The 23,304-nt window shown below is 47.3% G+C and overlaps 2 protein-coding genes, 1 long non-coding RNA gene and 1 other non-coding gene across 6 annotated transcripts in view; 2 read left to right on the top strand and 2 right to left on the bottom strand.

The window, feature by feature from the left end:
- Positions 1–287: 287 nt before the first annotated feature.
- RPL18A (ribosomal protein L18a) lies at positions 288–5,576 on the bottom strand. Its single transcript, XM_067564108.1, has 5 exons — positions 5,423–5,576; positions 4,668–4,847; positions 3,316–3,445; positions 1,151–1,260; positions 288–431 (listed from the first exon to the last, which is right to left on the bottom strand). The coding sequence occupies exons 1-5, from the start codon at positions 5,438–5,440 to the stop codon at positions 339–341; spliced, it is 531 nt and encodes a 176-aa protein (XP_067420209.1). The 5' UTR covers positions 5,441–5,576; the 3' UTR covers positions 288–338.
- Positions 2,303–2,433, bottom strand: LOC137164012 (small nucleolar RNA SNORA68). The gene has a single exon (XR_010922901.1). It is a non-coding gene; the product is annotated as a small nucleolar RNA SNORA68 (small nucleolar RNA).
- A 320-nt stretch (positions 5,577–5,896) lies between the features above and the next one.
- LOC137163790 (uncharacterized) lies at positions 5,897–13,033 on the top strand. 3 transcript variants are annotated; one of them, XR_010922839.1, is made up of 5 exons: positions 5,897–6,047; positions 7,248–7,371; positions 8,638–8,722; positions 10,861–11,349; positions 12,698–13,033. It is a non-coding gene; the product is annotated as an uncharacterized lncRNA (long non-coding RNA). The 3 variants fall into 3 exon arrangements; XR_010922838.1 differs by having other exon boundaries at positions 7,248–8,450; positions 8,642–8,722; XR_010922840.1 differs by lacking the exons at positions 10,861–11,349; positions 12,698–13,033 and adding exons at positions 8,946–9,066; positions 9,170–9,903 and having other exon boundaries at positions 7,248–8,450; positions 8,642–8,722.
- Positions 13,034–16,381: 3,348 nt separating this feature from the next.
- Positions 16,382–23,304, top strand: part of XPOT (exportin for tRNA) — a 53,932-nt gene continuing 47,009 nt past the window's right edge. The window contains exon 1 of the mRNA XM_067564105.1: positions 16,382–16,733. The gene's annotated coding sequence lies outside the window, so the exon portion shown is untranslated. The remainder of the gene's footprint in view (positions 16,734–23,304) is intronic.

Here is a 23,304-nt window from a genome sequence, read left to right as displayed (position 1 = left end):
GAACACTAATAGTCATTAACCAAGTGCACAATAAAGCAGGGTTAAAATCCCTTAGGCTGAAAAGCTCAAAGTAATCTTAACAATAAATTACACCTGCCTTCATATTCATACTTATGCAGTTTTCACATTAAGAAAAATTAAGATACAAGATTGTTATATAACTACAAGCCTCTCAGTTGGAGTTTAAACTTCTTTCCTCTGGTGGCTGTCCCTGCAGTAGTCAAAGTAAGTGTTCTTAGTAACATGTCCTCCAAAACTAAGTCTGGCAAATTAAAGAGTCAAACAGCTTTCCAATAAGAATTTTATTGTAACACAAAGCAAATAGCATGCTCTTGCATTTAGAAGAATGTATTTGGTCTCTTGGTGGTAAAACGTGGTTTGTGCTGACGACGCAGAACTCTGTGTGGCAGAGGGAACTTGATTTTCGAATCCTGCAAGGGAAAAAGTGTTATTTTTCATTTATATCCATCAAGTCATGCATACACCCTGGAAAATAAGTCACTAAGTGAATTAGAAAATGTAACTGCTGACCTTCATATCTAACCTGCATTAGAGACCACAGCAAAAAGCAATTCCACGAGTCAGAATTTCTAGGAGCTAGAAACAACTGAAGGCTCTTGTTTCTAAGCTCTTTGGGGAAGTGACTGTCTTTTTATTCTGGATTTTTACAGCACCTCTTACTAGTCCCTGATTAAGGGAACTCCTATGGGTTCTGGGCAATACAAATATAATAAAAGATATAGCTACTAACACCTTTCTATACAAGACTTCCTTTCCTGCAAATTAAGATTGAAATAAACTATGTAGTTTTTTCCTTGTACCTGTAAGACTAGATATACTTTTGTATTTAAGACAATACTCAAGTGTATGAGCACTGAAAGAAATACACAGATTTGATCTGTAGTTTCACTCGGCTACTACTAGCACTAACGAACCCATGATTCCAGGTTCAAACAGCATACGTAAGTTTGACTTAATACATTTCTGCTGTATAAAATTATTGTTGGCCTGCAATGCAACAATCTGTATTTTTAATCAGCATAGTATATCTTGTAAACCTAGTGCAAACCTCTAGGTAATACAGATATTTTCCCATCTTGTTTGTTACAATGAGCACCACCAACCACCTGTTTTACTTTGTTTCACTTACGTGGAATTGCTTGACTGCAGGTCTACGGCACTTGCTAGCAGCAATCTCCTCAACCTTCATGATCTGAATAGAGTGAGCACGGGCACGATGGCGGGCACCCATATCACGGTCTGTAACATCAGGTAATGTCAACATTATCTCTTGTATTGTTTAAACAACAAGGTTCACAAAATTTTTATTTTCTCATCTCCCATTTGCAGTTTGAAATGCTTACATGTAGCATGTTTTCTTAAATAAGGGGCCTTATAATGAAACTCATCATTCTTGCATATTAAATTTAATAGCTGACTTGCATACTATAATTGAAACTGCAGCTTGGTAATGCATTTTTTCCTATACTTTCCCTATAGTTATTCTAATCAGGAGGATTATTAACAGAGGAGCAACAGTCTCTACTGAAGCTTTCCATTATAAGTCAGAGGTGCTGCCACCTCCCCCACACATCAAAATTCTTCAAAAAGGTACAATTCTGCATGTGTAGTTCAGCCAGGGTGGAATTTTTTTGGACAAGAAATTAGTGAATCAGGAGATCCAGTATTCCATACCTTCAAGTGTAAGATATAAGTTGGTTACAATAATTATTTTCATACTTTCCAATGGCTGAGTTATTCTTTAAGTATAACCACCCTTAGTTTCCAGATTTAAAAGCCACCAACTTTAGCACCATTAGGAGTCCTCAGTTCACACAAGAAATATGCAAGAAACTGATAGATCTGAGGGTTCATATTTGAAACAGATTCTCAGAGAAATCTGAGGCCATCTTTATATCTCAAAGCATGGGCTCCAATTTTGGAATTCATCATATATAAACCATAATATACAACATTATATACAAGTTTAACCTCTCTGTCCAGTAATTCTGTAGATCTCAAGAGTTAATGATCAGTTTATAAAAAAATTGATATCTTCAATATTATTGTGCCTACTACAATGCTCTCATAAAGGCAGAACACACATTTCCATATAAATCCTCAGCTTTCAGGAGTTTATAACTCAGATGTAAGATGGACGTACAAGGAATTCTGAACAAGCTCTCAATTACATTGCATGAAGCAGATTAGATATAAAAAATACACACAGGGTGGTAAACTGTTATGTTTAAAACTTAATTCGATAAAATGAATCCATTTAACAGAGAATACGCGGAAAGTTTTATGTTGGACCTTCAGTTTCACTTTCAAAAGCACTTCAGCTCTTGAAAGGCGACAAGGTACATATGATATTTGCACACATGACAAGAACACTATTACTAAAATAATATTCTTTGGGTTTTTGTGTGCACTTTTCAAAGCATTTTAAACTCTTATGAATTAAAATGCCATTAGTATTGTTAAATTTATAATGAAAAAATATCAGCCATTATAGTAACTGCACATGGAATCTGAATTAAAAGGTAGCTTCAGGTATCTCAACACAATAGATCATTAGTCTGTCATATATTAAGGTCTATTTGTGACTCTTTGTAAACTGAGGCTTTTTTTGGCCAAACACACATTATCTTCTATACAAAAGATTTCAGGAAATTCAATTCCCACAGAAACTCGTTCTGCTCCAAAGCACAAATATTTTCCATATGGCATGGATGCTAGCCTTAATATGTTCTATATGGCCAAATGAAATATATCTGAATTTCCTCACTTTGGTGCTTGTAAGATTTCAACAAGAACATTCAAAAAGTAATCAAGTCCAATATACTATTAAGTATGCTGCAGAAAAGAAGGGTGACAGTGATTTTTCAAAAAATATCTGTATTTAAAGCAAACATTTTCTGAGGAACCAATAATATTTTTTTAAACACAAGTATGATGCAAGAAATAACCTGAACTGGAAGACCGCCAAACTAGAACTTTACACAACTGTATAACTAAAACTGCTTCTTTAAAACATCAGTTTCAGTTAAAAGGGTAACTTCAAGAGAACTTTAAGGGAATAAGAAATACTGGTTAGAATGAAAGTCTCCAGCAATCACTGTAACTTGGTTGTTCCAGCAGTTCCAATCATTTTAATTTGCTTTTTGAATATAGCTGCATTGTCATCTGAATGCAGTCACCACTCTCACCTAGGTTTTCCTGTATCTCTCTATTTTAATTCCTAAACTGCCGTGTGAGGTCTTTTACATACCAATGCTAATGGATTATTCTTTGTCCCAACAAATATTTACTTACAGCACTGTGTAACAGCACCAGCAGTTGTCAAATCCCTGTATTCTCTGTACATGTTGTGGGTTCCACTACGAGAATCATAGCGTAGCCAGATACCAAAGTTTTTCACCCGCAAAGGGGACTTTTCAAATACCTGAGGTTATAAAAGTGAAGAAAGAACCAGATATAAAGACACTACCTCACTGATGTATTATGTAGTTATGATAATAAATAACAGTTTAGGAGACTAACATGTTAAAGTACTAGTTGAAAGATATTGCAGAATTCTATCATCTTGGGAGTTTTTTATTTTGTTTTTACACACACAGGTTAAGTTGGTCAGTTTTTTGTCATCAATCATGATAAAGGATAGGTGAGTAGATTTTCTACCCATGTAAGTTAGTATCTTTCCAAAGAGATAAAGTGAGATTTTTCAGAAACGCAGAGTGATTTGGGAGTACAAGTTCTAATTATTTTCAGCGGGATTTATGCTCCCATAGTCACTTTGGCCTTTTGAAAACTATGCCTAAACTGTCATTTAGCCCCAAAACTTAATTTAAAGAACAAAACAAAACCAACAAAATAAGTTTAACTCTAATTGTGTCAATTACTTTTTAAAATTCCAATTAAGGGAAGATGAGTATGAGAATGAGCATGACAAAGGAGAAAGTTTGTTTTACAAAAGGAAACAATTTCATTTCAATACCATGGACTGTAAACTTTACTAGATACTATAGTTGCAAATGAAATTATATAGAATTACAAAACAGATTAGGATTACATGGTTTAGATGGGCCCCAATTGATATACATCAAGTAAATTAGGAAACCATTTCAAAATTATGATGTTCACTACTTAAAAATTACACCAGTTCTGAAAACAGTACTTAGACCAAGTATTTTCTAAGCAACAAATAAAATATTAGCAAAACAGTGAGAGTTCTGTGGCACCTTAAAGACTAACACACTTATTTGGGCATAAGCTTTCGTGGGCAGAAACCCACTTCGTTGGATGGACTCTCGTTGTTTTGCTAAAAACAGACTAACACGGATACCCTTTTGGAAATAAAATATTAGTTCTCCATTAGTGTATTGTTTAGGGGATGAGGTGGGGAGACCAGTGGCAGTGTAGATTGCATATAGGAGTTATTTGTCATTATGATTTTGCAAGGCTGAACACTAACACATTTACTTTTAAATTATTCATGGTTCCTAATCATTGTGGTAAGGAGGAGTTAGATAGTCAGGTACACAAAATATGACACAGATTAAAAGTTTAATTTCGTTTTCAGTAACATGATGAGCTCTTAACATATAAAACATAACTGAAATTCCAAAAGACTCCAAGACTAGGTGGGTATTTTTTTAAGACCATACCTGTCCACAACACACAATTTCCCCAGAAGACTTCTTCATCTTCTTCAGCTGAGACACGAAGTACCAGAAACGGGACTTGGCAACAACGTGATTAGGAGCGAAGATACGCATCCGATAGAGGGGTGGCGTTGGACATTTAAGAGTAGGAAGGCATCGCCCAACAACTTTATACTCCCTCAGCTAAAAACAAGAGAGAAAGAATTAAAAATATCCTCTAATGTTTAGAGGTGAAAGCAAGACAGTGTTAGCCGTACAGTGAGGCAGGCGATGGCGGGAAGAATCATGCCTGCAGTTACTGCAGACAGCAATATTAGGGGAAACAGCTTGCAGCAGCCCCACGGGTCACGACCACCGCCCCCGAGTCCAGCTCTCCTGCAGGGACTGGTCGGACCCTTCTATTCCATGAGCACTTCGGCTCCTGAGAGGCGACACGTGGCCCCGGGCTCGTGCGCGCTGTACTACAAGGTAAGAAAACAGCCTCTTGGGGCACCTGCTCTAACCACAGAGCCGCGGTTCCGGGGCCTCGAGACTCGGGTCGCGCGCGCGGCCTACCTAGCCTGTCCGCGCGCCCTCCCCTAGGCTCACGTTCTTCGGGCCGCCATATTGTGCGTTCGCTCCCTGAGGAGAAGATCGGGCGGACACGGCTGGTGGCACCCACCAGGGAGACCCGAAGCCAGTTATTAGCCCCCCCAGCGCACCAAACCGGGCCGGGGCTGTCTGGCCGTAGCCCGCCAGGCCCTGAGGGCCTCACTTACGGTGCCTGACGCCTTCATCGTGCTGCCTCAATGGCTGCCACACAGAAAAGGAAGAACCTCCTACTGCCGCAGCGTAACCGAGTCGCTCGCAGGCCCTTAGAGTAGCGCAGCCAATCAAATTGGCAGAAAACACGCATGCTCCTTTTCGGAGGACGTAGCCAGGGCCTCTCAGCAGACATGTGGCCGGAAGCGATCTCTCGCCATGTGACCAGAAGCAGTGAGCGCCGCATCATGTCACGTGACAGGAAGTGACGCACGGATACCATACGCATAGCACACCCCCCTTCTTGCTCCTGTCGTGTGACGCTGTGGCTCCTCCTCCGAGTTCTCCGTCCGCCCCACCCAACGCACCACGTGGTGCATCATTATGAAAAGTGAGGAGGCAAGCGCCACAGAGAGGTAGGCGCGTGCTGCTGCTCCGCGTGCACGCCTGACTCTGACAGCCTGGCTCTGGTGGGGGAGGGAGCACGATTAACTAGTCTAGTGAATTGGAGAACGCACCGGCGCCACCGCCAGCGACCCGTCCCCGACCCGGGCCAAGCTGTTTGGTGTCCAGGGACGCCGCATGGGATGATGCAGCTGGTGCGCTACAGGAAGGTGGTGATCCTGGATTACAGCTCCATGGGTGAGTCCGGCTGGGCTCCTCCCCCTGCAGGAGCTGGGTGTGGGGGGCCTGGAGCTAGTGGGGTGGGGGTGCAGGGTGCATGTAAGGTCTCGGGCGGGGTGGGGGCTGGCGCTGGGCACTGCATGCGGCGGGATGATGCACAGGTTGTCTGCAGGGCGTGGGGCATGAGGGGCTCGGACCGCAAGGGGCTGGCTGTACGGAGGGGGGCTGGTAGAGTGGGGAGGGGTGAGCTGCACAGAAGCAGGAGGTGTGGTGGTGAGGGGCTGCCCCTAGGCTCGCCCCGGGGCTGGGGGGTAATGGCTAATTCCTGGGGTGTGCAGCTCTCTGTCTCTGCTCCCAGCTCTCTGACTGATATTCTGGCCCACTCCACGAACTGGTGGGCCAGGGGATGGGGTCATTCACTGGGCTCTGTTTGATTTTCATTACCATTAAGAGTGGAGGCAGCCCTAGGCCGGAGGAGGAAGAAGGAAGGGAGGAAAAGGATGGAAATGCAGGGTGCAGAGGTCACGCTCAGGGAACTGTGGCTTTGTTTCTTTAAATCTAGTTTATATCACCCCACTTTTGGTGTGTGCAGGTGTCAGACTCCAGCTCTGGGGCCATGCCTGGGCTTGCAGAGGGCAGTCTGCTAATGGGCAGGAGATTCCTCCTCCCACACCACAGGTCAATGAGTAGGGGGGGCCATGGCAGAATGGGGCCTGGGCCAATCCCCTGATCAAGCCTAAAAAACCCCCACTTGGGGACTGATTTTTTTCCCCCTGTGTCCCACATCCTGCACAGAGTGGGGGGGACGTTGCCGGAGCAGAACAGCAGAACTTATTGCTGGTGCAAATCTGGGCATCTGCATTGTCTCAATCAACCTTGACATGGTTGTAACCTAGGGGGCCCTTGTCTCTGTGGAAGGGCAAGAGCAAGGGCTTGGTGGGTGGCTCTTAGAGGCTGGAAAGCCAGGGTTTAAGGGTACATCTATGCTGCGGTTAGACACCTGCAGCTGGCCCATGCCAGCTGACTTGGGCTAAGGGGCTTGTTTAGTTATGGTATAGACATTTGGACTCTAGTTCACTGGTCTACGCTGCCTGCCATTAAACAGCCTTTTAGCAGGAGCCCCATGAGCGTGGGTCAGCTGACAGTGGCCCTTGCCCATCGTGGGTAGACGTGCCCTGCAACATTCACAACAACAAAATTTAAATCTCTTCTCTCCAGGCAAAACCTCCCTGGTTCACCAGATTGTTGAGGAGGAGTTCCTGGAGTGCTATGACTACATGGTGAAAAGCAGTGACTGCAGAGCCCTTTTAGCGCTGAATCCATAGCCAGCATCTCCACCCTTGTAACTACAATTGTCTTTGTGCATTATGTGTTCCCCTAGTGTCTAGAGTTCCCTACAAAACCAGTCTTGATGGGCAGTGCTCTGGAGCTGGTCCTTGCCCCCCACCCCTTGTTAAAGACAGCAGGTGGGAGGGGAAATAGAGCCACCACCAGGGAAGAAAGGGGACAAAACTTGGCAAAGTGATGTGGCAGATTGAACTGGAGGGTCGCACTGTGGAACTGACTCTCTCTCCATTGATTCCCTACAGCCTACAACAAAATGCTGATGGTGGGGAAAGGATGAATTTCACCTCCAGATAGTGGATATTGCAGAGCAGGTCAGGCCTAGGGCAGGGCAGGGAGCGGAGACAGGACTAGGTGTAGCTTTCCCCATGATGCCTTATCCTGACGAGTCTCCCCTCTCCACCCCCAAAACCTATCCATGGAGCAGCCATCTCTGGGGTGGGACCCATCACCTGTCAAGGCAGCAATTTAGGTCAGGAAGAGGGAATCTTGCCTCAAGACCAGAGGGAGTTTTGTGGGGGGGAGCGTGTTTGGTTAATCCCTCCCCTCCCAAACAAAAAAACATCCAACAAACACCCATTGTGAAAGGTTCAGTGTTTCCAAAGGAATTAATCTCCAGGAACAACTGTGTCCCTTAGCATCATGGTGGGGCAGTAGTGGGCAGTGCCCCCTCCTGTAACACAACTGCCTGCTGGGGTTCTCTCATCTGCATGCTGACCTGGCTTGGTTCTGCTTGGCTTGGCCTGGGCTTCTGTGTCTCACTGGGGTGTGGGTGTCCAGGGAAGGGTGGGGGAGCAATCTTGTCTGTGTTTATTTCTCACCGCCCACTGTTCACTCACCTCTCCTCCAGCACGCAGATCTCCAGGATGAGTACACCATCCTGCCCCACTCCTTCATCATTGGCATCCACGGCTATGTGGATCTTCATCTGACTCCAAGTGGGGCATTTCCCCCATCCCCCAGCACAAGCAATCGAGGCTGTGGATGGTAACGAAGCCCCTTTGTGCCAGCCCAGAGCTGAATGGACTGTGGCCTGAGCAGTCCTTCTGCAGCAGGGCTGGACACCTGACACTCTGGGTGTGTGTGGCCCGTGTTGTGATGACTGGGTGGTCTGTGAGCCTATTTGTCCCCGCACCCCATCTCCAGCCCATGGCCCCTTTCCCCATCCAGCATGCTGTCACCTGTGGGGGGAGGGGGAAGCTCTGGTCTAACAGGACCTTCGCTCCTCGTCTTGCTCTTATTCAACCCCCTGTTGTGTCTCTAGGCAGGAGGTAAAGATGGATGAGGACAAGAAGCTGGCTGATTCCTGGGGGTCTGTCTTCCTGGAGTCGTCAGCCAAAGACAAGCAGGTCTGGTATATTTCACCTGTTGGTCCCAGCACTCGGGGGTGAGAGGCACAGTGTGAGGGGCTGAATTGGCTGATCCCTACCACATCTGGTACCTGCATGGCTGGGGGAAGCGGGGGAATTTGCCCATCCCAACAGAGCTGAGGGTTTGGCGGGTGGCAGGGGTGGCTGAATGGAGGGGTAAAGTCCCTGCACTGCAGAGACAAGAGTGACTGAATTCCTCCAGAGCTCAGCCTGCTGCAAGCACTGCAGCAGCTAGCGGAATAGAAGAGCTCCTGGGAGGCTGGCAGCGTCTCCTTGTGCCAGTGGATGCTGGGAAGCCAGGGGCCCCGTGCCTGAAGCACAGGGTGAGTGGATTCCCTTGAGTGGCTCCCCGCTCACCCAATCCCTCAGGTGGCTGTGGGTCCCTACTCACTCGAACACGGCTCCCCCTCCACCCTGTCCCCACAGATGGCGCAGGGAATAATCAAGGAGATCGATCGGGTGGAGAACTCATATGGCAATGAGTGGAACTGCCTTCTTATGTGACCCTCTTGCTCTTGCACCTGGGCTGGCTTCCTTGTCTGCGGTAGTGCTGTGGTCAGGGCAGGGGGGTTGGGCGCTCTCCTCCTCTGCCTAGAAGTTTCTCTGGACCCTCCTGCAGCCCCCGGGAGGGTATTATCCATGGCGACAAACCACCAGACTCTTCTGATGTCAGTTTTATTTTTTTTTCCTCCACTGAACCCTGGTGAAAGGGCAGCACTTGTGGGTGGGAGAGGAAGCTGGTGCATGTGACTGGAGCAATTAAACTTGGTTTTGTATGCAACAAGCATTTCCTGGCGTCCGACAGCTCAGAGTCTGAGAGAGAAATGGGGGGGAAAGAGTGAGTGAGCCTGCAAAGTGAGCGGCGCTATGACCACACATTGCTTGCTGTGGCTGCCTGTGCGTCAGGCCTTAAAGACGTCTGGGGGACGGGAGGGAGGGAGGAATGACTGGTAGCAGGCCCAGGCCACGGAAGGAAGGAAGAAAGAGAAATATCTCCCATCCCTCCCAAAAATGCCAGGCACATGGTAAGCTACCTTTAAAGACCAGATGCTGCCTGCTGCTGCCACCTTATTAACTCATCCTCAGTAGCACTGTTGAAAATCAGTGCTGCTGTGTGCTGCTGCCTACTAATGGACTATTACTGTGTACAGCAGGACATAGCTCTCACCATGTCCTATGCAAGATACTCTAAACTTACAAATTATGGGAAAGTGTCCAGTACTTTTAAAGTGATATTGCTCAAACATATTAAACAGGAGAAACTAAAGAGATAAAGTGTCAATTTTATTACAAACGTAATTAAAAAAACAAAATCCAGCAATACAACTGCACAGAAAATCTTCACTTGAATATCAAGGATATTAATGTAAACTGTAATCAATGGAAGCACTGCATGGCATATCATACAGGTTGTTTGTGATGGTTCCTGCCCTCATCCCCAGCATCACATCATACCTCCCATGTGGCATGCAGTATTGGAGGGCTGTAGATAGCTCCCAGCAGCATTTTCTTCAAGTTTCAAAGATATGAAGTGATTACAACAACCCAACAATTCCTGCTTCAACATGTATTTGGAGTCATATAGCTGCCCTAATGTCAGTAGTGGAGTTTTATTTGTGATCCAAATACACGTACTTGGTCCCATTGGACCTTAATTTTAACCACCATTCATTCATACACATGCACCACCCTCCCCTTGCCAAAAAAACAGCAACGTTGATTGCACTGGACACAGGGCTCGAGTGGCTATAATCCAGGTGAAGTAGCTCTTTGACTTGAGTGATGAGTGAGATGGCTTGGCATCACACAAAAGGGTTTCTCCTCCCTGCCATGGACGCTGCTGTTACCAGATATAGTTCTTGATTTTGTGTTGCAGACACGGTGTGCTGGCTTCCATCCCTTGCAGCCCAGACACCAGAGCTGTCAAAGGCCCCACACCCTCCTCCCCCAGGCACGAGGGTGACTGCTGATAGGCAAACCATAACTTGCTCTCCAGGGGCTAGCCTGGCCTTTCACCAATATCTCTCTCCTCTTCTCCTGTGTCTCCCTTCTTTGTATTACCTGCCTCTCTCCTCTGCCCTGTGAGGTGCCTGCTATGACAGTCTCTTGCCTGGCAGATATGGAACTCCGGGACCTGGATGAGGAACAGCTCTGGGAGATTCTGGAGAGTCATCGTTACTGGATCGTGTGCAGCACCTGCCTGAACCGACTCACGCCCTACCTGTGCCAGGCCAAGGTCCTGGACCAGCTGGATGAGGAGGAGGTCCTGCACGGCCCCCATTTCACGAACAGCACCATGAGAGTGGGTGTGTGTTCAGACCGAGAGCCCAGCTCACTGCCACAACCCGAGGGTCCCATCTTGGAGCTGCTGCTACTTGTGGAAGAGGGTTGGCCGGGATCCCCCTCAGAGCTGCTAAGCACTGACCCTTGCCCTGCTGCCGAGGTTCCCTTTGACTATGGAAGTCTGGCCATTCCTCCCAGGTTCTGAATGCGCCGCCTCATCCATCTTTCCATGGAGAGCAAGGGGCTGGGGGCCAGCCCTGGTGTTGGAGAAAATAAACGGGATTCTATGGGAGACACCTAACCCTCCCGCCAACAATTAAAAAGTAAGTGTCTAGGTCTCCCCTTCCGCATATACTGTCGGAGTAGTCAGGTGGGTAAATACCAAAACTCAGACTAAAGCAAAACAAGAAACAATTTATTCAGGGGGCAAATAACAAATGAGGGGTCACTTGGGGATTTAACAAGGTGGAACTTAACTCCAGATTCTTTCCCAACTTAAACCTAAACTACCCAGGCCCAAAGTTAATAAGAACTACTCAAGGTCTTTCTTCTCCCTCCTGGGGCGTTGTTCACGACTCTCAGGATGATGAGCCAGCAACTCAGGATCTGATGATGGACTCAGGAATCACTGCAGGTAGGTCTGCTGATCTTCTTGTGTACAGGCTATCCGTGATGTTCTTCCTAGAGGCTTCTCTTCTCTCAGCAACTCCTGCACATGATGACACCTTGCTGCCTCTAGGGTGGACAGCCCCAAGCTGACTGGCTCGCTACAATTTAGAGTCCTGTTGCCAGACAGATCACACTCCTTTTCACCTTCCTTTTCCTGCCTTTTTCCCAGAAAGGGTGGGAAACACTGGGGAAGAAGACCTCCAAGATGGAGTCCTAGTTGTTCTTTTGCCATTTCAAAATGATGATCAGCTTAAACATTTCATTTAATTAACATAATTCCCACACTGAGTATTTTACCCATAAGGAATAGGGAACATAACACGAGGGTATTCCCAACCCAACACTGGGACCTGGGGCTGCTGCCTGGCAGTGCACTGACCGCAGCCCTGGGTTTGCTGCCTGTGCTCATAGAGATTGTTGCAGCCAGGCAATTGCTGAGATGCGTGATGGGGCCTGCTGCCCACATATATTGGCAGTAGCCCTCCGGCAGCTCAGGCTGGGGCCTTAACTCTTGCCCTGGCAGGTGTGAGGCAGGCAGTGCTACAGACGAAGCTCTCTACTTGATCTAGGTTTCCATACGCTCGCTGTCCCTGAGGAGCTTGCAGCTGAACCTGCTCTGCTGTATCTTTCTAAGGACACGTGCACGGCTGGTGCCTGCAAGCAGCCATGGAAAGAGAATTGCCATCCCCCCCCCCCCCCCGATCTTCCTGCCCTTGTACAACTGGCCTCAATCTGTTAGCTTTGTTTTCCCTTACGCTGTGTCAGCTGACATACAAACGAGGGCTCGCGCAGTGTGGGTTTGATACAGACCTGGGATGATCCCTGGAGAGAGCTGCACAGCTAGACAGGCCATCAGCCCAGCCAGACACCAGCTGGAGCCAAAAACAGGGCCTTTCTGTGGCTGCGTGTCCACGGCACAGCTCTCAGAGCTGGTTCTAGGGCCACTTGGGGTCCTGTTAGGCCCTTGGTCAAGGAGCTAGTGTTTTTCTAACCCATTTCTAGGGCACATGTTGGATCTTCTGAAAACCTGGGGAAAGAATGGAGCCCTGGCCTTCCTGGAAACCCTGAAACTTCACAACCCCGACACTTACACCCTGATAACTGGCCTGGAGCCCTCCATCGACCTCATCAACTCCAGTGGTAAATCTCCCCGCTGGCCAGGGCCATCTCTGAGCCAGGTCAGATGTGAGGGTCACTGCAGAGGAGGACAGCTTTTCACTGAAGCATGAAATTGTTTCCTAGCTCGCCAGCAGCCATTTTTCTGCTGCCCTGGTCCATGGGCTGGAGTTGACTTGTTCCACCAGCAGTGTTGCAATTTAATTATGGCACAGCTTGGACACAGGCCACAATATCACCCCATGGAGGGTAGGAAGTGGAATACTGTGCCTACAAAATGCCCTTGCTACTATTGCAACGCCACGGGTGGGACGAGTGGGCACTGGCCCATGGAGCAGGGCACAGCCGAGGAGTGAGCAATAGGCATCTGTGAGACAGGCACCATCTTCTCATCACATGCATGTACAGCACCCAGCATGATGGGGCACCAAGCTTTGATCAAGGCCTCTCGGCTCTACCACAGCATAAACTATGAACAACAACAATGCTCCACAGCTGTCTTATATCACTCAGCTCATCTGCTAGGAATGGGATGTCCGTCTGCTCTCCCTGCCCAAGGGAAGTACTGTGGCGGGCTTGGGCAGAACCCCGGTAGGGTGTTTGGCTGCCACAAGGCAGTTACCGCTAGGAAGTGGGAGCTTCTGTTTAAAATATAGATGATGATTAGTGAGCCTGGGCCGATCTGGGGTGAGCGGGAGGCTGCGGCTCAGAGCCTGCTTGGAAGTGCTTGGCGTGCAGGAGCTTTGGAGCAGGCCAGGAAACTCTCGCTGATTCATGCAGGCCTGAGCTGATCTCCTTGCCTCAGGCCTGATAGACCTCCAAGCTGACTGAGTGCCTAGTGAAGGCCGTGAACAGCTTGCAGCAGAAACTGACCCATGAGAAGCACCAGAAGGTGTCTCTGCTGCCCCGCTGCCACTAGCTCAAGGACCGCATATCCCAGCTGGAGGCCCAGAACAAGCGTCTGAGGGGCATTGAGGCAGAGCACAGCTGCATGAGAAGGTAGGTCAGCTCCCATTTCTATGAGGGGCTGAAGCTGAAGGACGAGATGTACAACCTGTCCATGAACTATACCAACGCCCTGCAGAAGGACCTGGCCATCACACGGAGCTAGGGCCTGTGAGAAGAGGTATGCATGGACCCATGCTGCTCAGGGAAGGCTTTGGGGACATTATCAGGGCAGCCCCTGCCTGCCATGGACCTTCTCACCAGGGACGACTGGCCCTGCTGGCTAGGTTAGCTTTTCATCCAGTAGCCCTTACTGATGTCAGGCCCTTAATGCCCCGCCTTCCCCAGGCTGGCATGTCAACTGCCCACAACAGTCCTGCAGGTAAATAGATGGCTTCCCGAAGGGGGCGGGACCGGCTAGCCATGTCTCTGGGATAAGGAGGTCCCTGGGACCAGTAGGGCTCTTCCTCATTAATTCCATGTTGTGAGTTTCTGTCGGTCTCAGTGTCCAGACCCACCTGTTCCCATTGCACTAGAGCCCCTACCAAACCATTCTCAAAGGCACAGTGTATGCACCATCCCATCTTTTCTAGAAACCCTAACAGGCAAGATTATAGGGATCCTAGATCTCCATGCCCACCCTCCCCTTCTCTAACCCTGCTGAACGCTGCCTTTTAGAGAGAGTTAATGATGAGGCCAGTGCTCCTGGCTACCTGCACGCTGACCCACCTCAGTGATGCATGAGGAAGGCTGGGGGCCGTGGATGTCATTTTTCAGATTAAATATATCAGGGTTCCTAATCATTAGTGGTCATTAAACACTTCATGGTACTTCTTTTCAAGTAAATTACATGTTGCAACTCTAAATTCCGCTATAACATTCATTTGATACAATACTCTTCACACTTGTCCTTAACTGTGGTTAAACTATAGTTAATCAGAAGTGTTTGTATTTTAGTGGTGGATGAAATGATCTCCTTAAATGCTGTATAAGCCCTGCTTCTGCAAATTGTTGTGCCCATGTGCAGTTCATTACAGGATTGCAGCCATAATCTGTAAATCTCTTTTGGCATGAAAGACCTGGAATAAATGTAAGAAATTAATATTGCTATGGTCAGACAAGTTATTCTGTAAACATTTGCATTTTGCTACTGCACTTATTTGTTTTCTCTGTCTTCAAAGTCTTTGATCCGGCAAACATTCACATGTTTAACTGTTAATAATTCTACTGAAATTCTATGATGGCAGAACAATTTGAAGCATTGATGCCTGTATTATATTTATGGGAGTCACTGAAGTCAATGAGACTATTCATGTGCTTAAAGCTAAGCCTGTGAATAAATAGGATGTGAGCTGATGTCATTTGATGAAGAAATTTTTTTTGCCAGAACTACAAAGCCAACACTATTTGTGAAAAAATAAGTTGTTTTTTGTCCTAAATTCTAAAACCTTTAGTGTTGGTGATGCATGAAATGAAGAACACAACTTGATTGCTGAGTTGAGTTGTGCCTCAGCTTAACCTGAACTGAGCAGAATTAATGCACAATTCTGCTGTAAATGAGAATAAGTATTGAATCTACAATGTCATATGTACAGTAATATTTGTGACTATTACCATATTTATAGGTGTGTATGAATAACTTTTTTTACTTTTTATAGCTACTTTATCAATACATTTTTTAGAAAAGTGGAAATTTTGATAAACAGGATGTGTTTTTTGTTATGTGCATCAAATCTTTTAGGCATATATATGCAAAACTTGCCAACATTAACCTGAACAGCTGTTACCACCTCTCAGGCTGAACCTCCCAAGAAACAGTAACTGATAGAAGTTTCCATCATTTTGCTTGTGTGCGTGCATAAAAAGAAATAAAAATTATTAACAGCCATTGTATGTGTGCATCTTTGGTTGAATAAACTACATGAGCTAGTAAATGAGTGTGGTTGACCAGCATCCTAGAACAGTTTCTATAAAGATGGTTTAACACAGAACTAGGCTTGGCCGAAGTTGATTTTTATTTGTTTTTATAATTTTGACAGATAATACTGATGTTTATTTTAAAGCATCTTTTCAATTTGTATTGATTTAAATGTTCATAGCTGTAAGAAATTATGCAGGGGAATCAGACAGTGGGAGGGGGACAGACTATTTAATGACAGTAGACATGGAACTTCAAAAAGTTAAAGCTTTATAACTATTAAAACACAAATTGTCAGCATCCCATGTTAAAATATACAAAGTAAATACCCTTAAAACAACCCCTAATAAGTTCCCAACGCTACATCGAAGTGGGGGGGGGCACTCTGTGTATTTCCCCAGTCCTACTTGCCTGGGCCAGTTTCTGTGCAGAACCCTTCCCGTTTCAAGCTTGCCGCCTCATGATCAGTAATTACAATGAAGGCTGGATCCGAGCTAAAGGAAGGCGAAGGGCAGGCGCAGTGGGCTAATAACACACCCAGATTTACGCGTGTCATTCAACAGCCCTCTCTCTGAGGCAGGTGGAGACTACGTAGCCCAGCATGCCTTGCGTCCTGCGGAGACTATATATCCCAGCATACAGCGCGCCGTGCTCTCGTCTACTGGCGGGAGAAGGTGAGTGTCAGGAACGGGAACTCTCTTAGCTCCAAGGCCGGGGGAGCTTGGCGCCTCCGCGAGGGGATGTCGCAAAGCATGCTGGGAATTGTAGTCCCTTGCTGTGGTTGGGGGGGACGCTTGCCGCTTTTCCTTCCCTGGGCGGAGGTGCCGCGCGGCGCGACACCCCACGGCGCCGCCCGGACGCAGCCGGCAACCCTCCCCCCCCCTTCTCAGCCTCAGCCGCGCGGACGCCCCGCGCGCTCCAGTGACGGCGTCCCCTCCCCTCCCCATCTGCCGCCGGCGGAGGCGGCCCGGCCCGCCCCGCTCTCTGCGCTTGTTGGGGCGGCCTCGGAGCGTTGGGAAGCGGAGCTGGCGGCGCTGCCCGGATGGAGTGACCGGGAAGGTAGCTGGGGCACCGGCGGGGGGTGCGCACGCCGCGCTGACTCAGCTCAGCCATGGGCTCCAGCGGAGGAGGAGGAGGGGCTCCGGCCGGGTGCGCCATGCCCGCGGCAGCGCAGGCGGCGTGGGCTGGGCCGCCGCGTGTTCGCGGCTGGGGAGGCAGGCGAGGGTGTCCCGGCAACCGCTGCGGGCCGCGGGGCTCCCTGCCTGGCGGCCCGGGTTGGCTGGCTCTGAACCGGGCTTGTCTTGTGATGCCGGTGCCCGCCCGGCCGCCTCTCGGCAGCTTCGACGGGGAGGGGCTGGGGCGCGAGAGGTACAGCCCGGCGCCTGGGCTCTGGCAGGCTGGCTCCCGTCCCCCGCGGCGCGGCGCCGCGCTGCGCCCTCACGGGTTAGTGGGGCTGCTCGTCCGGCGGGCAGCGCCGCATCCAGGGGTGTTTGACTTGTGCACCCCAGCGCCGTCCACACTGACGCTGGGCTTTCCGAGTTCCTGGGAAATCCGTTTCTGTAGAGTGTAGAGCTTTAATTGGAAACGAATCGCTAGCGGTGGTGGTGTGGCAAAGAGCCTTCAACGGAGGAGCCAATGAAGTCTCCTCGTCTCAAATCTGCGTACAGCGTGAAATTAACCTTTCTTCACAATCCAACATGCAGTAAGGGAACTGACTAATCATTTCAATTTGTCATGCTCCTTGCTAGGCGATAAGGTTATTTTTCTGGTTTACCACAAGCACAGTGTACTGCTAGATGAGTGATCAGAATTTGCCTTAATTCTTTGCCAAGCACTGCAGAGGGTTCACGCTGTAGGAAGAGAGTGCTGTCACTAATCATTGATGCCAGGAACAGAAGTGATTCAGTTACTGTCCCATATTTCCCATCCTCAGCTAGGGTAATGGGATGAGACTACCTCACTTCCTTCATAAGCAGGTCCTATGAATTACTAAGTAATGGTGTTCATGGTTTCCAAAGGGAAGGAGGAGTATTTGGTGTCTTTGAGAGGATGAAATCTTAACACAGCCATTGAGGAGACAGAGAATCCTGTTCCACTATAAGAAGTTAACTTCAGACTTATTCTATTAATTTTCTTTCCGTTCAATATCATGTCCTGTTATGGTAGCTGATTCTGGTTTGGGAGCCCTTAGGGTGAGCTCTAGTAAAAGGTTTTGTGCATTTTTCACTGAAATATAACAACTTCTAATTAATATGCTGTACTAAAAATACTATCTAGAGCTTCAAAATGCTGTCTTAGAAGAGACCTTTGTATTATTGGGGCTTGCTAGTAGGAGCACCATGCAAAAGTACCATTCTTACATTAAGTAGCATGTCACCGTAGAATTATTGCACATGGCATATTACAACAAATCTGTATTACACAATATATGAATAACTAAAGCAAGTAGTTATTCTAAGGGAAATAACTGACCTGTCCAAAATTGCAACATAAGCACATTGAGAAACAGTTACTCCTACACAATGGTCTACTAGTATATATGAGAGTCCTGTGGCACCTTAAAGACTAACACATTTATTTGGGCATAAGCGTTCGTGGGCAGCAGCCCACTTCGTCAGATGCATGAAGTGGAAACTGAGGTCCATTCACAACAGCTGATGAGAAGGTGTGAATGCCAGGAGGGTACATTATTTTTTGTAGTGTGCTAGCCACTCCCAGTCTCTATTCAGACCTAGTCTGATAGTGTCAAGTTTGCATATGAGTTCCAGCTCTGCAGTTTCACGCTGAAGTTTGTTTTTGAAGTTTTTTTGTTGAAGTATGGCAACTTTCAAGTCGTTACTGAGTGTCCAGGGAGACTGAAGTGTTCTCCTACTGGTTTTTTAGTGTTGCTATTCCTGATGTCTGATTTGTGTCTTTATTCTTTTGCGTAGAGACAGTCCGATTTGGCCGATATATATGGCAGAGGGGCATTGCTGGCACATGATGGCATATATCACATTAATAGATGTGCAGGTGAACGAGCTCCTGATGGTGTGGCTGATGTGGTTAGGTCCTATGATGGTGTCACTTGAGTAGATATGCGGGCAGAGTTGGCAACAGGGTTTGTTGCAAGGATACGTTCCTGGGTTAGTGTTTCTGTTGTATGGCGTGCAGTTTGCTGGTGAGTATTTGCTTCAGGTTGGGGGGCTATCTGTAAGCAAGGATTGCCTACCTCTCAAGGTTTGTGAGAGTGAGGGATCGTCTTCCAGGATAGGTTGTAGATCCTTGATGATGTGTTGGAGAGGTTTTAACTGGGGGCTGTAGGTGATGGCCAGTGGCATTGTTGTTTTCTTTGTTGGGTCTGTCCTGTAGTAGGTGACTCCTGGGTACCCGTCTGGCTCTGTCAATTTGTTTCTTCACTTCCCTAGGTGGGTGTTGTAGTTTTAAGAATGCTTGATAGAGATCCTGTAAGTGTTTGTCTCTGTCTAAGGGATTGGCACAAATGTGGTTGTATCTTAGGGCTTGGCTGTAGACAATGGATGGTGTGATGTGTCCTGGATGGAAGCTGGAGGCATGTAGGTATGTGTAGTGGTTGGTGGGTTTTCGATATAAGGTGGTGTTTATGTGGCAATCACTTATTTGTACTATTGTGTCCAGGAAGTGGATTTCTTGTGTGGACTGGTCCAGGCTAAGGTTGATTGTGGGGTGAAAATTGTTGAAATCCTGGTGGAATTCTTCAAGGGACTCTTTTCCATGGGTCCAGATGATGAAAATGCCATCCATGTAGCATAGGTAGAGGAGGGGCACTTTGGGACGAGAGTTGAGGGAGTGTTTTTCTATGTCAGCCATGAAAATGTTGGCATATTGTGGGGCCATGCAGGTACCCATAGCCGTGCCGCTGACTTGAAGGTATAAATCTTCTCTAAATCTGAAATGGTTGTGGGTTCAGCTATCAGGTGTGCCACAGCATTATCGGGGATACTGTTCCCGATAGCTAGTAGTCTATCTTTGTGAGGAATGTTGATGTAGAGAGCCTCTACATCCATAGTGGCCAGGATGGTGTTTTCTGGAAGATCACCAATGGATTGTAGTTTTCTCAGGAAGTCAGTGGTATCCCAAAAATACCTAGGAGTACTGGTAGCATAGGGCCTGAGGATAGAGTCCACAGATAGAGATAGAACAGACTCTTCTGTTGGGTTAAGTATGTAGCTGGATAGATCTACAATATTGTTGGGTGAGTTAAGGTTATCACTGTTGTGGTCCCTGTGGCATGCAGGAGTTTAGATAGTTTAGTGTCTTTTTTCCTCTGTAGAGAAGCAAAGGGTGTATTGTAAATGGCCTGTCTTGTCTTAGTAAAGATCAGCTGGTGCTTAGGTTGGTATAACAGTTGCTCAGGAGTGTGGATTATTCACACACTGAACGACATAGTAATACTAAAGTAATTCTGTAGTGTAGACCTGCCCTAAGGCCTTGTGTGCACTAGGGGTATGTCTTCACTAGAAACACTGCAGCTGCATCATTGTAGTACTTCAGTATAGACACTCATTACAGCAATGGGAGGGGCTGAAGTTAATACATCTTGAGAGGCCGTAGCTGGGTCAACGAAAGAATTGTTTCATCAACCGAGTGCTGTGTACCTCGGGGGGGGGGGGGGGGTTAGATCATCTTAACTATGTCACTCAGGGGTGTAGATTTTTCACACCTCTTAATGATGTAGCTGATTCAACCTAACTTTGGTGTAGACCTGACCTAGAAAGGGTTTCCAGCATGGTTGTACTGGAAAATGCCCCTTGTGTAGACACAGTTTATACCGGCAAAAGAATTATGCCACTTCCCTGAATGAACTAAGTTATACCAATGAAAGGACTTTTTGCTGGTATAACTGCATCTATACTAGGATTGTTGCCAGCGTAGTTGTATGTGTTAGGGCTGTGCGTCCTCCCCCACCCCATCCCAACACACATTCCTAACTGTCATAGCAACGACAGCAAACTTTTAACTGTGTACCAGGCCTGAAACTGAGCCTAAGTTTGTCACTTCCAGAGTTTGATGCAAGATTGGTCAGTTCATGCAAGCCTTCTTGGAAGTGGAATAGCTCTGGATGAGTCCTTTAAGAAATATATCCATCCAGATTTGATTCCTTCTATGGTGTGGCCTACACTTAAGAGTAATGTCAGCATAGCTGTGTTGGTCAGGGGTATGAACAAACCACACCCCTGACTGGCATAGGTATGCTGACAAAACGTCCAGTATAAATGTAGCTACGTCATTGGAAGAGGACTGTTGATGGCATAGCTAACATCATTGGGGAGGTGGTGTTCCTACACTGATAGAAAAACTCCTCTACTGCATCTATCTTAAGCCTCGTCTACCCTATATGGTTTTGTTGACAAAAGTCAGCTTTTGTTGACAAAACAGTGAAAATGTACACAGTGAAATGCTCCTCCCCTTGATGTAACTCCCCTCCTATGGAAACATAATAAAACCACCTCAATGAGAGGTGTAGTGCTTATGTTGGTGTAGACCCTGCATTCCTTACATAGCTGTCATTCTTGTCAACTTCATGGCTCAGGACCCTGGTTGCTGCCAGGTCTCTGATCCAAGCCGGGCTGCCACTTGGGCTCCCCTCTGGGAGTCCTGCTGCCCCTTGGGGCCTGGTTCCTCACACCCTGCCAGGAGCACAGCAGCCAACCAGACTCGGTGTGGATCTTCCTGCCGGAGGCGAGAAGCCCCAGGTGGTCCCCGTCCCGCTCCTGGCTGGGTGTGTGGAGGGGAGGAGCCCTGCGTGGTAGCTGGGCTGCTGATGGGGAGCTGAGAGCCACACTGCCCCTCTTGGTCTGTAGAAGTGCTTCTGGTGAGGATGTACACGACTGACAGAAGGAGGGTAGTGTGGAGATCAGCCACCACAGTAATTAATGCAGTGGCTGTAAGTTGGCCTAACACAGGTCAACTTATCATTGTAATGTAGACATAGCCTTAGTGCGATGTATGACACAGCTATTCTGGCATAGGCTCTGTAGTGTAGATGTAACCTAAGTAGCAAAGTAGTATTTTTAAGTAGCAAGAACCCCCTAACTTCTGAAAATTGTAATAAGTACCCCAACACTCAATTTTCCACTCTGAGAAATACAATCTTTTCCCCCTTTACTACTAGATGACTGTATTTCTCATAAAGCAGAAGAGTTCTGCGTTCTGCAATGCTGTGTGGCTGTGGCAGATCACAAAACCCCCTGCTGTTTCTCCTTCCTCCTCCCCTACCTCCATATAAGAGCAAAGGTCAATGCCAGCCACTCACTATGGCCTGATGGTGGGGGTCACGGGATGTTCTCCTCACACAGGCGGGAACTTTTGAGGTATGAGCAGGCACTAGCGGCTCAGAGTGGATAGCAGCGCTCCCCATGGCCATCCTTAGGGTGTGGGCCCCTTTTAAGATTTTTATACTGGTAACATCTGGGACTGTCATAGTTGTCAATTTCACTGCTCAGCTAGAGCAGTGAAACTGACAAGTAAGCCTGCCCATAGAGCCTGGCTCCAGGACTGGGCAAGCTGCTGGGCTCTCTGCCTGGCTTTCTGGTTATTGGGCTTTGAGCCGAGGAGGGGAGCTGCTACCATGGCAAGTTGCAGGCGGCTGCTACCTGGCTGCCAGCCCGGGAGGTGGGCAATTGCTACCTGCTCCGAGCTGGGGCAGAGGAGGCTTCCACGCAGGCTGGGACCCAAGGATGTGGGCAGGCAGCTGCTGTCCATCTTCAAGCCAGGGCATGGGAGGCTATCTCTCGGCTCAGAGCCAAGGCACATGTGGCAGCCACCTAGCTGCGAGCCTGGCTCTCAGGACGCAGAAGGACCAAGAAGATGGCGGCTGCCACCCAGCTTCCTAGGACTGCAGCAGGAAAAAAACATGGATTGGAATTAATGTAGACTAATTCTATGCTTGCAGAAATTGAAACTCTTTTGAGAGTTCTTGTCTTCTGAGTTATTTTGCACTCCCTGTTAATTATTCAAAACTCAAATATACTGTGACTAGTTTGAAACTCGCCTAAAAATTTCTCTTGTGAATCAAACTGAGTTTAATAAGTTTGTATTTGTTTAAAATGGCTTATGTTCAAAGGGTAGATTGGATGACACTTGCACATGTCTGTTGTGGAAGCACTTTCCACTTACTCAGGCCAATTTCAAGTTCTAAGAACAATCCTAAACTGTAGGATGTTAATTTTTAAAAAATTTGTTGATCCAATATGGATATATGCTCCTAAAGCACTGAGGTAACAAGTGGCTCCAGATTCTATGTTTTTTGCTGCGAAGCTTGCACCATGTCAAAGCGCTGACAAGAATGCTAGAGAGAAAGCCCTTTTAGTATATTTGAAGGGAGATGAACTAGAACCATTCGCTAACGAAAAATCTTAAGGGATTAGGTGAGCATATGGCTGGCCCTCCTTGTCACTGTTCCTGTTACTCTATTCCGTTAGGTAAGTGACTGCTCTTGGTAGTGTATTCTCTCATCACTAATTATTTTAATCTATTTTTCTAATCACTAAACCTCTATAGTCAAGGGTCTGTAAGCATTTCTATTGTTAGAGCTTGCCTACACACAAATTTTACTGGTATAGTTGAAGTATACCCTCTCCCCTCCCCTGCCAAGTGTGGACACAGTTAT

The sequence above is a fragment of the Emydura macquarii genome, unplaced genomic scaffold (assembly GCF_026122565.2).
Source record: "Emydura macquarii macquarii isolate MOO-44397 ecotype Brisbane River unplaced genomic scaffold, CSIRO-AGI_Emac_v2 contig_2636, whole genome shotgun sequence".
Taxonomy (NCBI): Eukaryota; Metazoa; Chordata; order Testudines; family Chelidae; genus Emydura; species Emydura macquarii.
This window is presented reverse-complemented; position numbering and strand designations above follow the sequence as displayed.